Genomic DNA, 13,492 nt, shown 5'->3' with positions numbered 1-13,492 from the left:
CCTTCAATGGCATTCAGACAATCTGTCAAATCCAGTTTTAATTAGAGACGTGTTTGGAATGGGAGATGAGATGGCCTGGCTGGAGTACGTGTTATTCTTCTGTGATCCTATTTTTAATTCATGTTCATTTGAGGAAAGAGGTTCAGCGCCAGGATTATTGATCAGTGTGTGACAGCGAGCAAACAAAATGAATTACAGTGTGTAAGTAATTTGTTCTTCCGTAATCATAGCTGTATTAAAACATAAAGCCAAAGAAAGCTCACAGAGCATTGCATGACGTGAAGTCGGCTGCAACACTGGTAAAGATGCCACTGAACTGATAAGTACAATAAACACAATATAACAAATATGGTGGCAGATCCCCATGACAGGATGGCTGTGAGGTTTATGATGGAGAAGCTCCTGCCATTACCCATCGGAAGGCAGCGGAATAGAATGCAAATTAAACTAGTTGAAATAGTGGTGGGAAGTTGATAATGATACAGTCCTGCCTACAGGCAGGCAAACAGGTATCACTCAAACTGCTGTTTAAGAGAGGAATGATGAAAGGCTTACACAATTGCAAACACACGTGCATTCCCACACTAGGGGACTTTATCACCAGGCCATTGTGACTGAAGGGGGCTTTATCACCAGGCACTGAAGGCAGGCTCTCAACGTGTCACACTGGCTTCTCCTGAAGCACGTCAGGGCAGCAGCAGCCCACTTTATAGAGCCATTCATTTGCTCACTCAATTACAGCTGACATTCTCCTGAAAAGGCTGATTGTGTCAAACACGTCCAGGGAAAATGGTTTGACACCACTTTGCTTGACAACTGCTGCCAAGCGACAATAGCCCAATAAGAAAAGGTAACTTGAAAACTGTTGGAAATAACAAAAGGAGCTAGTCCAAGGCCCCTATTCCTTTGTTGAACACTGGTGGTGTGCAGGACCGTGCACAGACCTTTCAGGGGACAGGTGCTAAAAATAAAAAGCACCATATAAAAAATATACTTTCAGAATTCATATGTAGAAATGTGTAACATACTGTACAAACTGCTTCTGTAGCTAGTTATTTTTTAGCATCGGCCTATTTATTAATGCAACACACTCACTCATCACAAATCACAAGCTAGTTCGTTACATTTGAGTCAGTTAGCAGACTTACAGGAGCAATTGGGGTTAAGGAGGTTGATCAAGGGCACAGACTGATTTTTCACCTAGTCTGCTCAGCGATTAGAACCAATGACTTTTCTGTTACTGTTACTGACCCAATGTTCTTAACCACTACCTGCCGCCCAGTGTGGCACAAAAACATGATTGACATGGGGAAAAGAGGGTAGGCTATCAGCTGAACATTGATGACGATGAATGTAAATCTGCTAGTTAGCTAGACCTATAATAATTTGACTGTTTATGATTTATCTTCAATGATGTTAAATAATATCTTCATAATGTAGCCTAATATTCCTAATATTCTAAGTCATGATGTATGGTTGGCTGGCTAGTGGCTGGTGTGGATATTTTAGTATATGGTGGTTAGCTAGAGTCTGGATCCGTGGTTGGCAAAATGTCTGTCTGTCTGTCTGTCTGTCTGTCTGTCTGTCTGTCTGTCTGTCTGTCTGTCTGTCTGTCTGTGGTGGTTAAACTTACTCTTGAAAGTTGTAATAGTAGAATACACAAGGTGCAATTTCGCAAAATGGTTATTCCTCGACCTAATAAGGATCACGGTTTGAATTGAAAGTCTTTTCTCCCTGGCTTTGAACTGGTAAAGACTCACACTTGAGTGATCAAGCCTGGAGTCACTGTTAAATGTAGCCTATAGAATTAATCGATTTCATTAACACAGCTTATCCTTCACAATTTTTTAGGGACACTAATGGTTCCAAGAAAATGCTGAGTAATATATTAAAATAACTGATAAGGTGAAAAAAATATTCCTAAGAGCTTAACACACATTGTGAGATTGGTCAGATAGTGAAACGAGGGATGCACGTTATATCGTGAACATATCGGAATCGGACGATATTAAGTAAAAATGCCTAAATCATCATCGGCCCGATCAAAGCCAGGGAGAAAAGACTTTCAATTCAAACCGTGATCCTTATTAGGTCGAGGAATAACCATTTTGCGAAATTGCACCTTGTGTATTCTACTAGTCTAGTAGACTTCCAACAACTAAACAAGTTCAAGTCGAGCAGTCATTTGAAAGAGTAAGGAAATTTCAGCGAGACAACTCAAAAGGAAAAATCCATTAACGCCAAGAAACGGAATTCATTTCCCTTGACAATCAACCGTTCTGTCGTGGATGACGTAGGCTTTCGCCGACTGGTCGAGCCCCGGTACACACTACCAAGTAGGCGCTATTTTTCAGAAGTTGCCCTACCAGAATTACACAGTATTGTTGAAACTCACATCTATGAGTTACTTGCTATGTTACTGCCATTAGGTTCTCGGCTGACATTTGGACCAGCGACGTCAGCCCCATGAGCATGCTGAGTCTGACAGCACAGTGGGTCAACGAGAATTTCGTACTGAGGAAAGCCATATTGCATGCTCAAGAATGTGCTGGTTCTCATACCACTGCTGCCATTTCAATGGCTTTTGGGAACATGTTTGAAACTTGGAAACATGAACACACTCCTAGCGCCATTCGAACGGACTCAAGAAATAAGCTAATCAACTGCGTATGTAGCAGACGGGATACCCTCTGTCATGGCATTGAAACGCCTGCTCAACAAAACCCCACGGTCTGTATCGGCAGTTAAAACTTGGAAAAGTACTCGAGGCTGTGAACAAGCGATTCGTGGCATTCTCTCTGAGCCTCTTTCCTGTGTCGCCACCATGCTTGATGCTAGGTACAAGGACCACTACTTCGACGCAGACAAGAAACAGGATTTATGTGAAATGTTACAGACACAGCTGGACAAGATGGAAACGGACACAGTGACAGTGCGCACCGAGGAAGAGAGGCCACAGACAGACAGAGCTGAAACTTCACTGCTTGACAATGTATGATGAAATCCTGGTTGAGACTGAACAAATGAACAATGAAACAGCACAGCAAGTAAGTGAAAGATAGATTTTGATTATGTTTTACTGGTAAAGGGGACATACGTAAATGCCAACAAAATAACTTTTTCGTCAGTGTGTGTGTGTTTCAACTATTTAAAAACTGCACTAGAACGCTAGTGGGAAGCTGGTGCATGCGATGAGGACAAGCACGTGGTGGCAGAAGGGAGGGGACTTTTATCAAGATTAATGAGTTCATGAGAAAGTATCTAGTTTGACAGGCAATGTTGCATTTCAAATTGAGAAGAGACTAAAAATAAAATGTTAAAAGTAATTAGTTTATAAAAACGGCACCAATCAAAAGGGCACTTCTTGCATAGGAGGGCAGATGCTCCGGCACCCCTTTTATTTGTATTTTTTTTTATATTTCACCTATTAGAAGATGTATGTGCAAGTATAGATACTGGGGTGCAAAGGAGCAAAATAAATAAATAAATATAGTATGGGGATGAGGTAGTCGGATGGGCTATTTACAGATGGACTATGTACAGGTGCATTGATCTGTGAGCTGCTCTGACACATGGTGCTTAAAGTTAGTGAGGGAGATATGAGTCTCCAGCTTCAGTGATTTTTGCAGTTCGTCCCAGTCATTGGCAGCAGAGAACTGGAAGGAGAGGCGGCTAAATGAGGAATTGGCTTTGGGGTTGACCAGAGAAATATACCTGCTGGAGCACGTGCTACAGGTGGGTGTTGCTATGGTGACAAGTGAGCTGAGATAAGGCGGGGCTTTACCTAGCAAAGACTTGTAGAGGACCTGGAGCCAGTGGGTTTGGCGACGAGTATGAAGCGAGGGTCAGCCAACGAGAGCGTACAGGTCGCAGTGGTGGGTAGTGTATGGGGTTTTGGTGACAAAACAGATGGCACTGTGATCGACTGCATCCAATTTTTTGAGTAGAGTGTTGGAGGCTATTTTGTAAATGACATCGCCAACGTCGAGGATCGTTAGGATGATCAGTTTTACGAGGGTATGTTTGGCAGCATGAGTGAAGGATGCTTTGTTGCAAAATAGGAAGCCGATTCTAGATTTAATTTTGGATTGGAGATGCTTAATGTGAGTCTGGAAGGAGAGTTTACAATCTAGCCAGACACCTAGGTATTTGTAGTTGTCCACATATTCTAAGTCAGAACCGTCCAGAGTAGTGATGCTGGACGGGTGGGCAGGTGCGAAATAACCGTTTTGTGTCTCTTTTCTGGTGGATAATCATTAAGACTAGCAACATGGCTGCCTATAAGTTTCTGCTTTATCCAACCACTGTCGTTGTCTTGAATATTGAATGTGGAACTGAAAAGGCGCCGGCAGCAGAGTTGCACCAGGCCTCCTTTACTTCCTACTTAATTTGGGAGTTAAGTCCCGTGGGCAGCACCAAGACATCAGTGGAGGCTGCTGAGGGGAGGATGGCTTATAATATTGGAAACCATGTGTTTGATACCATTCCACTGCTTCCACTCCAGCCTTTACCACAAGCCTGTCCTCCCCAATTAAGGTGCCACCAGCCTCCTGTGCTAGGCATAGGCCTACATTGAAGAGTTATGTGACAGACAGTCACATTACCTGAAACTGAAGGAACTAACAGCCTGTCAGGATAAAGAGCAAGTAAACAACGAAAAGAAGCTGGGAGCTGGCGGTTGTCTCTCAGTAATCTAGCTACTAAAATGACACAGCACGCCAGGCAGTCCATCCAGCCCTGACCCTGCCATAAGCATCGTTTTTATGATTTCTGGAAGATCAACGTTTTTGGACTCATTCAGAAGGTTTTATCTGATTAAGTATAAGATGCAAACTATTGTAAATTAATGTTTAAAGTTCCAGTGTGGGCTTCAAGAGGAGTTGTCTGGCCTGCACAGATCATCAAAGTTTAAACATGGAAGCTTCTGGACATGTTCAGAGTAGCATGCCACAAAATCAGTTGAATATGTGCAAAGTATCAAATCACTATGCAACTAGCTACCACCTAAACGTGTGCACAGAATCTAATGTTACCAGTCCTCTCAGTCATATAAATGAATAGCTAATGCTCTGCTCTCAGCTGTGTAGGCAAATAAATAAAAAATCTGTGTAGGCATGTTATAGTGGTTGTCATAGCAATCAAATATGGAGGGGGGGAGCAGCCATAGAAATGGAGTACAGTAGCTAGCAAACGTTAGCTAACTAACAAAGCCCAATACAATAAACCCAACTAGCTATGTAGCTTGCATGTTAGCTTGTTGACACTGGCTGTATAGGCTAGTGCTATACTCACTTGTTCCTTAGCACCTGCCAGGCAGCCTCGATGTCCGCATACAGGTTCTTTTCTGACGGTTTCCCGCTGCTGACACCGTAGCCCGAATAATCATACGAGAAGACGTTGCAGTTTATCCTCGAACCGAGGCCGATGTAGAAACTGCACATTTGGCCTAAGTCCACTGCGTTACCGTGGGAAAAGAGCAACGTGTACCGGCTGTTGGGTGCGCATCGTACAAACATGCAACCCAGCCGGTTTCCCCGACTGGTTCTGGTGTTGAACACCTCGACAGCGTCCAGTTCGCGTTGGGAGTACTGCCAGTCTGCTCGCTCGGATAGATGCAGGCTACTCGTCCCGTTAGCATCGGTGTGTACGGAGTACGTGGGTTCGGGAGGGAGAAAGGCTAGTTTGGATGCGATGCGACTGGGACAGGGCGGGCAACAGAATAGCCAGCATAGTTCGCCGAGGGAAAAACCATTCATCCTTGGGCCTTGTTCGGGCATTGAGGCTCGATAGACGCTTTTTCTTTGTAACACCAGCAAATGTATCCAGCTATGTTTTTTTTTATCTAGCTGGTAACAAAATAACAATAAAACACTTCGTAAGGAGCTAAACTAGCTAGCCACCTAGTACTAGCTAGGCTAGTAGCTGGCTAACTGGTTTCTCCTTTGTATAGCTTGGTAGCTAACGTGATTTACAAAACTCAGAAAGTCGTTAACATGGTTAACGATTTTTTTGGTGTCTACAGAAGCGATATAACTTGCTTGTTATCATACAATTTCAAAACGTTGGTCGAAGAATTAAGCTTATGTCAAACGTAAACGTCGAGTTAGCAGGCTAATACAGTGTATGCAGCCATATCTTTCAGCAGTAACGCCAAATATAAGATTTCCGGTCGAACCGGATATCCTTTCGCACTTTTTCGTCAAAATCATGTTGATGACAGAACCGTAGTAGCAATAATATGCATATTATGCAGTCACTTACTTGATAGTAGGCTATTATTGAAATATGAGTGTTTTCTCTAATGCATATGCAATCATGCAACAGCTTTGTTCATGCTAGCTACAACAATAGTTTGCCTGAAACCACAGTTTGAATGGAAAGAGTGTTGCTTTTCCTGTAATTGCATCTGAATAAATGCACATTAGTTGTAGATCCATTGGGTTGAAAACAAACATGCAAATTGCTGTGAAAAGAAAACGCACAGTTTAAGGACCAGAAATTTAAATAGGTTTAGAATATTCATTGAGAAAATGGAATGCATGTGAGAATGATAGGTGGCGGTATATGCACCTGTCAGTTTGGTTGTGATCACCCACCCCCAAATGTTGCTTAATGCTCAGCACTAAAGGCTAGTAAATGTCTGACATACAGATTCGAGGTCGGAAAGGGCAGCGAGTAGTGTGGACAAAATGGAGAAAAAGTTGGTGAAGCAACCATATGGGTGTCAGTTCTGATGTTATGGAGCAGGAGGATAAGGGTCAATGACCAGAATGGTCAGTAGTGGAAAGACATATGTTACCTTCCCCAGTTTCTGTATTTTGAATTTGTATGTGTTTGTATATGTGTATATTTCAGGAAGGCTTCCTGGATTTTAAGCAGCTGATTGATTGGCCCCATCGATGATTGGAGCTCTGAACCCTCCCTCTCGTCAAGGGAAACAGCTGTTTTCAATTACCAACTCCTTCTCCAGCTGGATAAAAGCCAGTGTTCCTTTATCAAAAGAAGGGAGCTTCTGTGTTGGTTGTGTCCAGTGACAGTTTTGTTGAAGGTATTTTGTAGCTGCTACTTCTGAGGTAGGACTTAGTGTTTTGTTTGTGTGGTTTTAATCCCTATAGGACTGTGTTTTTGATTATTGACATTTTTCACTTTATGTTAGTAATTATTCTGTGTTTGTTCCCAGGGGGGAAGAAGGCATCTTGGGAGTGCTTAGGCAAGAGGCCTGCAGGCATACATAACCTGTAGTATTTACTGTCTATGCACACTAGGTAAGACCTTGGCAGACCACCCCCTGTATTTTGGTTAGCGTGCCAGGAGGTGCTAAAAGGTTAGGTAAGTAGTGGGTAGGTAGGAGAGGGAACTCTAACTCTAACTTTTACTTTCTTTGCTTTGGTTCTGTCTAACCCCTTTTCCCCCACATTATTGTGTTAAGGAAATAAGTTCCCTGTAAATGGTAATATTCTCTGCCTCTGTCATCCTTATCTGCACCTACAATCACATACTACTTTCACTCCATGGGGAGTTGAGATGTAGCAGGGTGTTGTGTTCCCTCCAAGAGGTGTACGTAACAACATAGGAAGAAGACAGATCGTGATACAGAATGCATTGGAGCATCTAGTAAAGAAAGCATAAAGAGGGCCAAAGTAGAAAGCAAGAGTGGTGATGGTTTTTGATATGACTACAGGGCCTTACACCCTATCCAACTAACTAATGCCATAGAGAAAGGGGTAGGTGAAGTGAAATTAGCTTGGTTCATTGGAAATGGTAGGTTGTTTATATTGTGTGATAGCCAGGCTCAGCAAGAGAAGATTCTGAAAATGGGAAAGCTTAATGAGAAGATTAAAAGACCTGGTGCTTATGCTAGGTTGAGGGGAGTCATCACCGGGGTCTCAATATCTTGCCAATTGGCCTGGACCCCTTATTGTCGACACGACGCCTCGCCGATCCATCACGACTGGTCTGCCGACGTAATCGTCCGATTTTGGTTTCAACAGGCCTTTCCGTTGCGATGTCGCCGAAGACCCATCTCCTGGCCCGCTAGCTTTCTGAACGCCGTGTCTCCCGCTTGCCTAGCATAGTAGCGACTACCGAACGGCTCCCTGACTCTCCTATTGCTGCTCATTAGCCCTTATGATCACTCGGCTACACAGCTGATACCTGCTGGACTGTTCATTAACACTACCTCTTTTTGTTTATCTGTCGGCCCCAGCCTTGAACTCAGGCCCTGTGTGTACCTAACTGACCCCCTTTGCCCATTCATCGCCATTTAGCTGTTGTCCTAGCTCTCCCTACCAATACCTGTGATTGCTTTATGCCTCTGTCAATATGCCTTGTCTGCTGCTGTTTCGGTTAGTTTTATTTCACTGTAGAGCCCCCAGTACTGCTCAACATGCCTTAGATAGCTCTTTTGTCCCACGCATGCGGAGACCTCACCTGGCTTAACTGGTGCCCCCAGAGACGCAACCTCGTCACTCAATGCCGAGGTTTATCTCCACTGTACTCACATCCTACCATACCCTTGTCTGTACACTATGCCCTTAATCTATTCCACCACGCCCAGAAATCTCCTTTTATTCTCTGTTCCCAAAGCACTAGATGACCAGTTCTTATAGCCTTTAGCCGTACCCTTATCCTACTCCTCTGTTCCTCTGGTGATGTAGAGGTTAACCCAGGCCCTGTAGCCTCCAGTACTACACCTACTCCCCAGGTCACTCATTTGTTGACTTCTGTAACTGTAAAAGCCTTGGTTTCAAGCATGTTAACATCAGAAGTCTCTTCCCTAAGTTTGTTATTGTCACTGCTTTAGCCAACCCTAATGTCCTAGCCATGTCTGAATCCTGGCTTAGGAAGGCCACCAAAAATTCTGAAATTTCCATACCCAACTACATTTCCTGTCAAGATAGAAATGGCAAAGGGGCGGAGTTGCAATCTACTGCAGAGAGAGCCTGAAGAGTTCTGTCATACTATCCACGTCTGTGCCCAAACAGTTATTTTCAGAAGTCTCTCACTGTTGCCGCTTGTTATAGACCACCCCACAGCTGTGCCCTGGACACCGTATGTGAATTGATTGCCCCCATCTATCTTCAGAGTTCGAACTGTTAGGTGACCTAAACTGGAATATGCGTAACACCCAGGCAGTCCTACAATCTTAACTAGATGCCCTCAATCTCACACAAATTATCAAGGAACCTATCAGGTACAACCCTAAATCCGTAAACATGTGCACCCTCATAGATATCATCATGACCAACTTGCCTTTCAAATACACCTCTGTCTTCAACCAGGATCTCAGCGATCACTGCCTCATTGCCTGCGTCCGTAATGGGTCCGCGGTCAAACGCTCTCTAAAACACTTCAGCGAGCAGGACATTCTAATCGACCTGTCCCGGGTATCCTGGAAGGATATTGACCTCATCCTGTCAGTAGAGGATGCCGGGTTGTTCTTTAAAAGTGCTTTGCTCACCATCTTAATTAATAATAAGAGCACCTCCTCCCAGCTGCCCACTGCACTGAGGCTAGGAAACACTGTCACCACTGATAAATCCACGATAATTGAGAATTTCAATAAGCATTTTTCTACGGCTGGCCAGGCTTTTCACCTGGCCACCCCTACCCTGGCCATCAGCCCTGCACACCCCGCTTCTCCTTCACCCAAATCCAGATGGCTGATGTTCTGAAAGAGCTGCAAAATCTGGACCCTTACAAATCAGCTGGGCTAGACAATCTGGACTCTCTCTTTCTAAAATTATCCACCACAATTGTTGCTAGCCCTATTACTAGCCTGTTCAACATCTCTTTCGTATTGTCTGAGATCCTTAAAGATTGGAAAGCGGCCGCGGTGAAGAGGGCTTCAACGGGGGAGACACTCTAGACCCAAACTGTTAGAGACCTATATCCATCCTACCCTGTCTTTCTAAAGTCTTTGAAAGCAAAGTTAACAAACAGATATCCAACCGTTTTGAATCCTACCGTACCTTCTCCGCTATGTAGTCTGGTTTCCGAGCTGGTCATGGGTGAACCTCAGCCACGCTCAAGGACCTAAATGATATCATAACCTCCATCAATAAAAGACAGTACTGTGCAGCTGTCTTCATCGGCCTGGCCAAGGCTTTCGACTCAACAGCCTTGGTTTCTCAAATGACTGCCTCGCCTGGTTCACCAACTACTTCTCTGATAGAGTTCAGTGTGTCAAATTGGAGGGCCTGTTGTCCGGACCTCTGGCAGTCTCTATGGGGGGGCCACAGGGTTCAATTGTCGGGCCGACTTCTCTGTATACATCAATGATGTCACTCTTGCTGCTGGTGATTCTCTGATCCACCTCTACGCAGACGGCACCATTCTGTATACATCTGGCCCCTCTTTGGACACTGTGTTAACAAACCTCCAAACGAGCTTCAATGCCATACAACACTCCTTCCGTGGCCTCCAACTGCTCTTAAATGCAAGTAAAACTAAATGCATGCTCTTCAACCGATTGCTGCCCGGACCCGCCCGCCAGACTAGCATCACTACTCTGGACGGTTCTGACTTAATATGTGGACAACTACAAATACCTAGGTGTCTGGTTAAACTGTAAACTCTCCTTCCAGACTCACATTAAGCATCTCCAGAACAAAATTAAATCTAGAATCGGCTTCCTATTTCGCAACAAAGCCTCCTTCACTCATGCTGCCAAACATACCCTCGTAAAACTGACTATCCTACCCGATCCTCGACTTCGGCGATGTAATTTACAAAATAGCCTCCAACACTATACGCAGCAAATTGAATGCAGTCTATCACAGTGCCATCTGTTTTGTCAACAAAGCCCCATATACTACCCACCACTGCGACCTGTATGCTCTCGTTGGCTGGCCCTCGCTACATATCCGTCGTCAAACCCACTGGCTCCAGGTCATCTATAAGTCTTTGCTAGGTAACGCCCCGCCTTATCTCAGCTCACTGGTCACCATAGCAAAACCCACCCGTAGCACGTGCTCCAACAGGTATATTTCTCTAGTTATCCCCAAAGCCAACACCTCCTTTGGCTGCTTTTCCTTCCAGTTCTCTGCTGCCAATGACTGGAACGAATTGCAAAAGTCATTGAAGTTGGAGACTTACATCTCCCTCACTAACTATAAGCATCAGCTGTCAGAGCAGCTTATCGATCACTGCACCTGTACACAGCCCATCTATAAATAGCCCACCCAACTACCTCATCCCCACATTGTTATATTTTTTATATTTTGCACCCCAGTATCTCTACTTGCACATCTGCACATCAATCACTCCAGTTGTAATGCTAAATTGTAATTATTTTGCCACTATGGCCTATTTATTGCCTTTCTACATTTGCACACGCTGTATATAGATTTTTCTATTGTGTTATTGACTGTATGTTTGTCTATCCCATGTCTAACTCTGTTGTTTTTGTCACACTGCTTTGTTTTATCTTGGCCAGGTTGCAGTTGTATATGAGAACTTGATCTCAACTGGCTTACCTGGTTAAATAAAGGTTAAAAAATAATAATAATCTGGCTACAGATATTAAAGGAAATGTGAAGGGGGACAGAGTGATTGACGCCAAAAAGTTGATCAGTAGGAAAGAGGGTCAAATAAGTGAAGCTTATTAGTGATGCTGAGGTTTGAGAAAGTCTTGCTGGGAAAAGTACAGATAGAATTCCTTTGTTTCAATGTTAGAGAATTTGTCACACATGCACTGCAGTGTTTTAAATGTCAAATAATAGAACATGTAGCTGCTCAGGGTAAAGGAAAGAAAAGATGTGCCAAGTGTGGAGGGGGTGTGATTATGGTGAATGTGGAAGCAATGTGAAGGTTAAGTGCTGTAATTGTGGGGGAGAACACAGTGCAGCATTTGGTGGATGCCAGGTGTAGAGAGAGGCTCAGAGATATAGGATCATTCATGATGTATCATGTGCAGAGGCCGTAAAACAGATTGGTAGAACTACAGTGGACTCATTGAGCTTACATGGATGTACCTGTAGTAGGTGGACCTACTGTCAGACTGAGTTTACATGGATGTACTTGTAGTAAGTGGACCTACTGTAGAGGCTGGTGCTTCAAGTGGTCTTGGCATGGTTTCAAGGCCTGTTCAGAAATGTTGTCCTCATGAATGTGCGGTGTCAAAGGACACTTTGATAATGAATAAAGTTGACTTCATAGCTTTTATTGGTAAGGTTATCAATACGACTCGGGTTGTGGAAAGCACACATGCCAGGTTGAATGCTATTGTGGAGACGGGAAAATGGATATTGGAGGTAACATGTTACTGTTCAAATGGTTGTTGATATGCTGAACAATTCTAAGGGTGGAGGGTTTCAGCATGACATAGATAAATTTTAATGGGGTTGGGGAGGGTGTGGTCGAAGTTAAGGATTTATTTGGTTTTGAATTTTATTTTCATGGTGGTACAGAATTGGGCAGCTCATGCTTGATCAGTGGACTCTGTAGAGTGGGGCTTGGAGTCTAAGGTAGACATCGTCGTTAGGTTGCTGTGGTGATGGCAATCCGGAGATCTGTGGAAGAACCTAAGAGATACTAGCTAGAAGGTGGAGATGGGATGCACAACTTGATAAGGCTAGTAACTTGACATGCACTACAGAGCAAAGAGGAGGAATGTTAGTTTGGTCAGGTTTAGGTAGGGAGGCAGTGGTGATTAAGGTGAGTGTGGAGGCTGATTGGCAATTAGTAGCAGCTGGTGCTTGTTGAGTTGCTAGGGATCTGTGTATAAGGCAACTAGTTAAAGTGTTGCATTCAAGTCTAGTCCTCTCACCTGAATTGTAGTTAATTCTTAACACAAGTATTCCTGGTAAGTGGAAAAGTGAATTATCATGAAAGCATATTTGAATACCATAGAGCACAGGTGTCAAACTCATTCCACGGAGGGCCGAGTGCCTGCGGGTTTTCGCTCCTCCCTTGTACTTGATTGATGAATTAAGGTCATTAATTAGTAAGGAACTCCCCACACCTGGTTGTCTAAGGCTTCATTGAAAGGGAAAAACCCAAATCCTGCAGACACCAGGCCCTGCATGGAATGAGTTTGACACCCCTACCATAGAGGTTGCAACTTGCATCCTTTTCTTGTGTGTGTGTTGGGAGTGGTGTTTCTGCAGTGTTTCTGCAGTATCATAGAATCCCTCTGGTGGGGATCCACCAACGTTACACAAACACACATTGCAATCTCAAACACTCACTCGGACACACTGCCATAATCAGTAATAACCATATGGAGTCGAGACTGGGCTGGATTTATCATAGCTAGAAGGGTGAAGCACATGACCAGATAGACTAATGTGCTTAAAGCTGGCAGGGTGCAGAGAGACGTGGCCTGGGACTTGTCTGAAAACCACTCGGCTGCCTGGGAAATTAAGTGGAGTATAAAGTGCCGATTGCTCCAACCCATCTGTTTAATATTCAGAGGAGATAAGCATAACTTCAATTCCCATGTAGAGCCCCATGCAGCTGTAAAGTGGAGGCATGTGCCCATCACATGGGG

General features: G+C 44.0%; 1 protein-coding gene across 1 annotated transcript in view; it reads right to left on the bottom strand.

Moving 5' to 3' along the window:
• The window catches only part of LOC139562753 (alpha/beta hydrolase domain-containing protein 17C), a 38,132-nt gene extending 31,947 nt beyond the window's left edge, over positions 1–6,185 (bottom strand). Inside the window, exon 1 of the mRNA XM_071380743.1 lies at positions 5,293–6,185. Within this exon, the coding sequence (XP_071236844.1) occupies positions 5,293–5,777 (485 nt within the window). The 5' untranslated portion in view covers positions 5,778–6,185. The remainder of the gene's footprint in view (positions 1–5,292) is intronic.
• Positions 6,186–13,492: the final 7,307 nt, after the last annotated feature.

The sequence above is a fragment of the Salvelinus alpinus genome, chromosome 33, assembly GCF_045679555.1.
Source record: "Salvelinus alpinus chromosome 33, SLU_Salpinus.1, whole genome shotgun sequence".
Taxonomy (NCBI): domain Eukaryota; kingdom Metazoa; phylum Chordata; class Actinopteri; order Salmoniformes; family Salmonidae; genus Salvelinus; species Salvelinus alpinus.
Note: the sequence above shows the minus strand (reverse complement) of the source record. Positions and strands in the feature narration are given on the sequence as shown.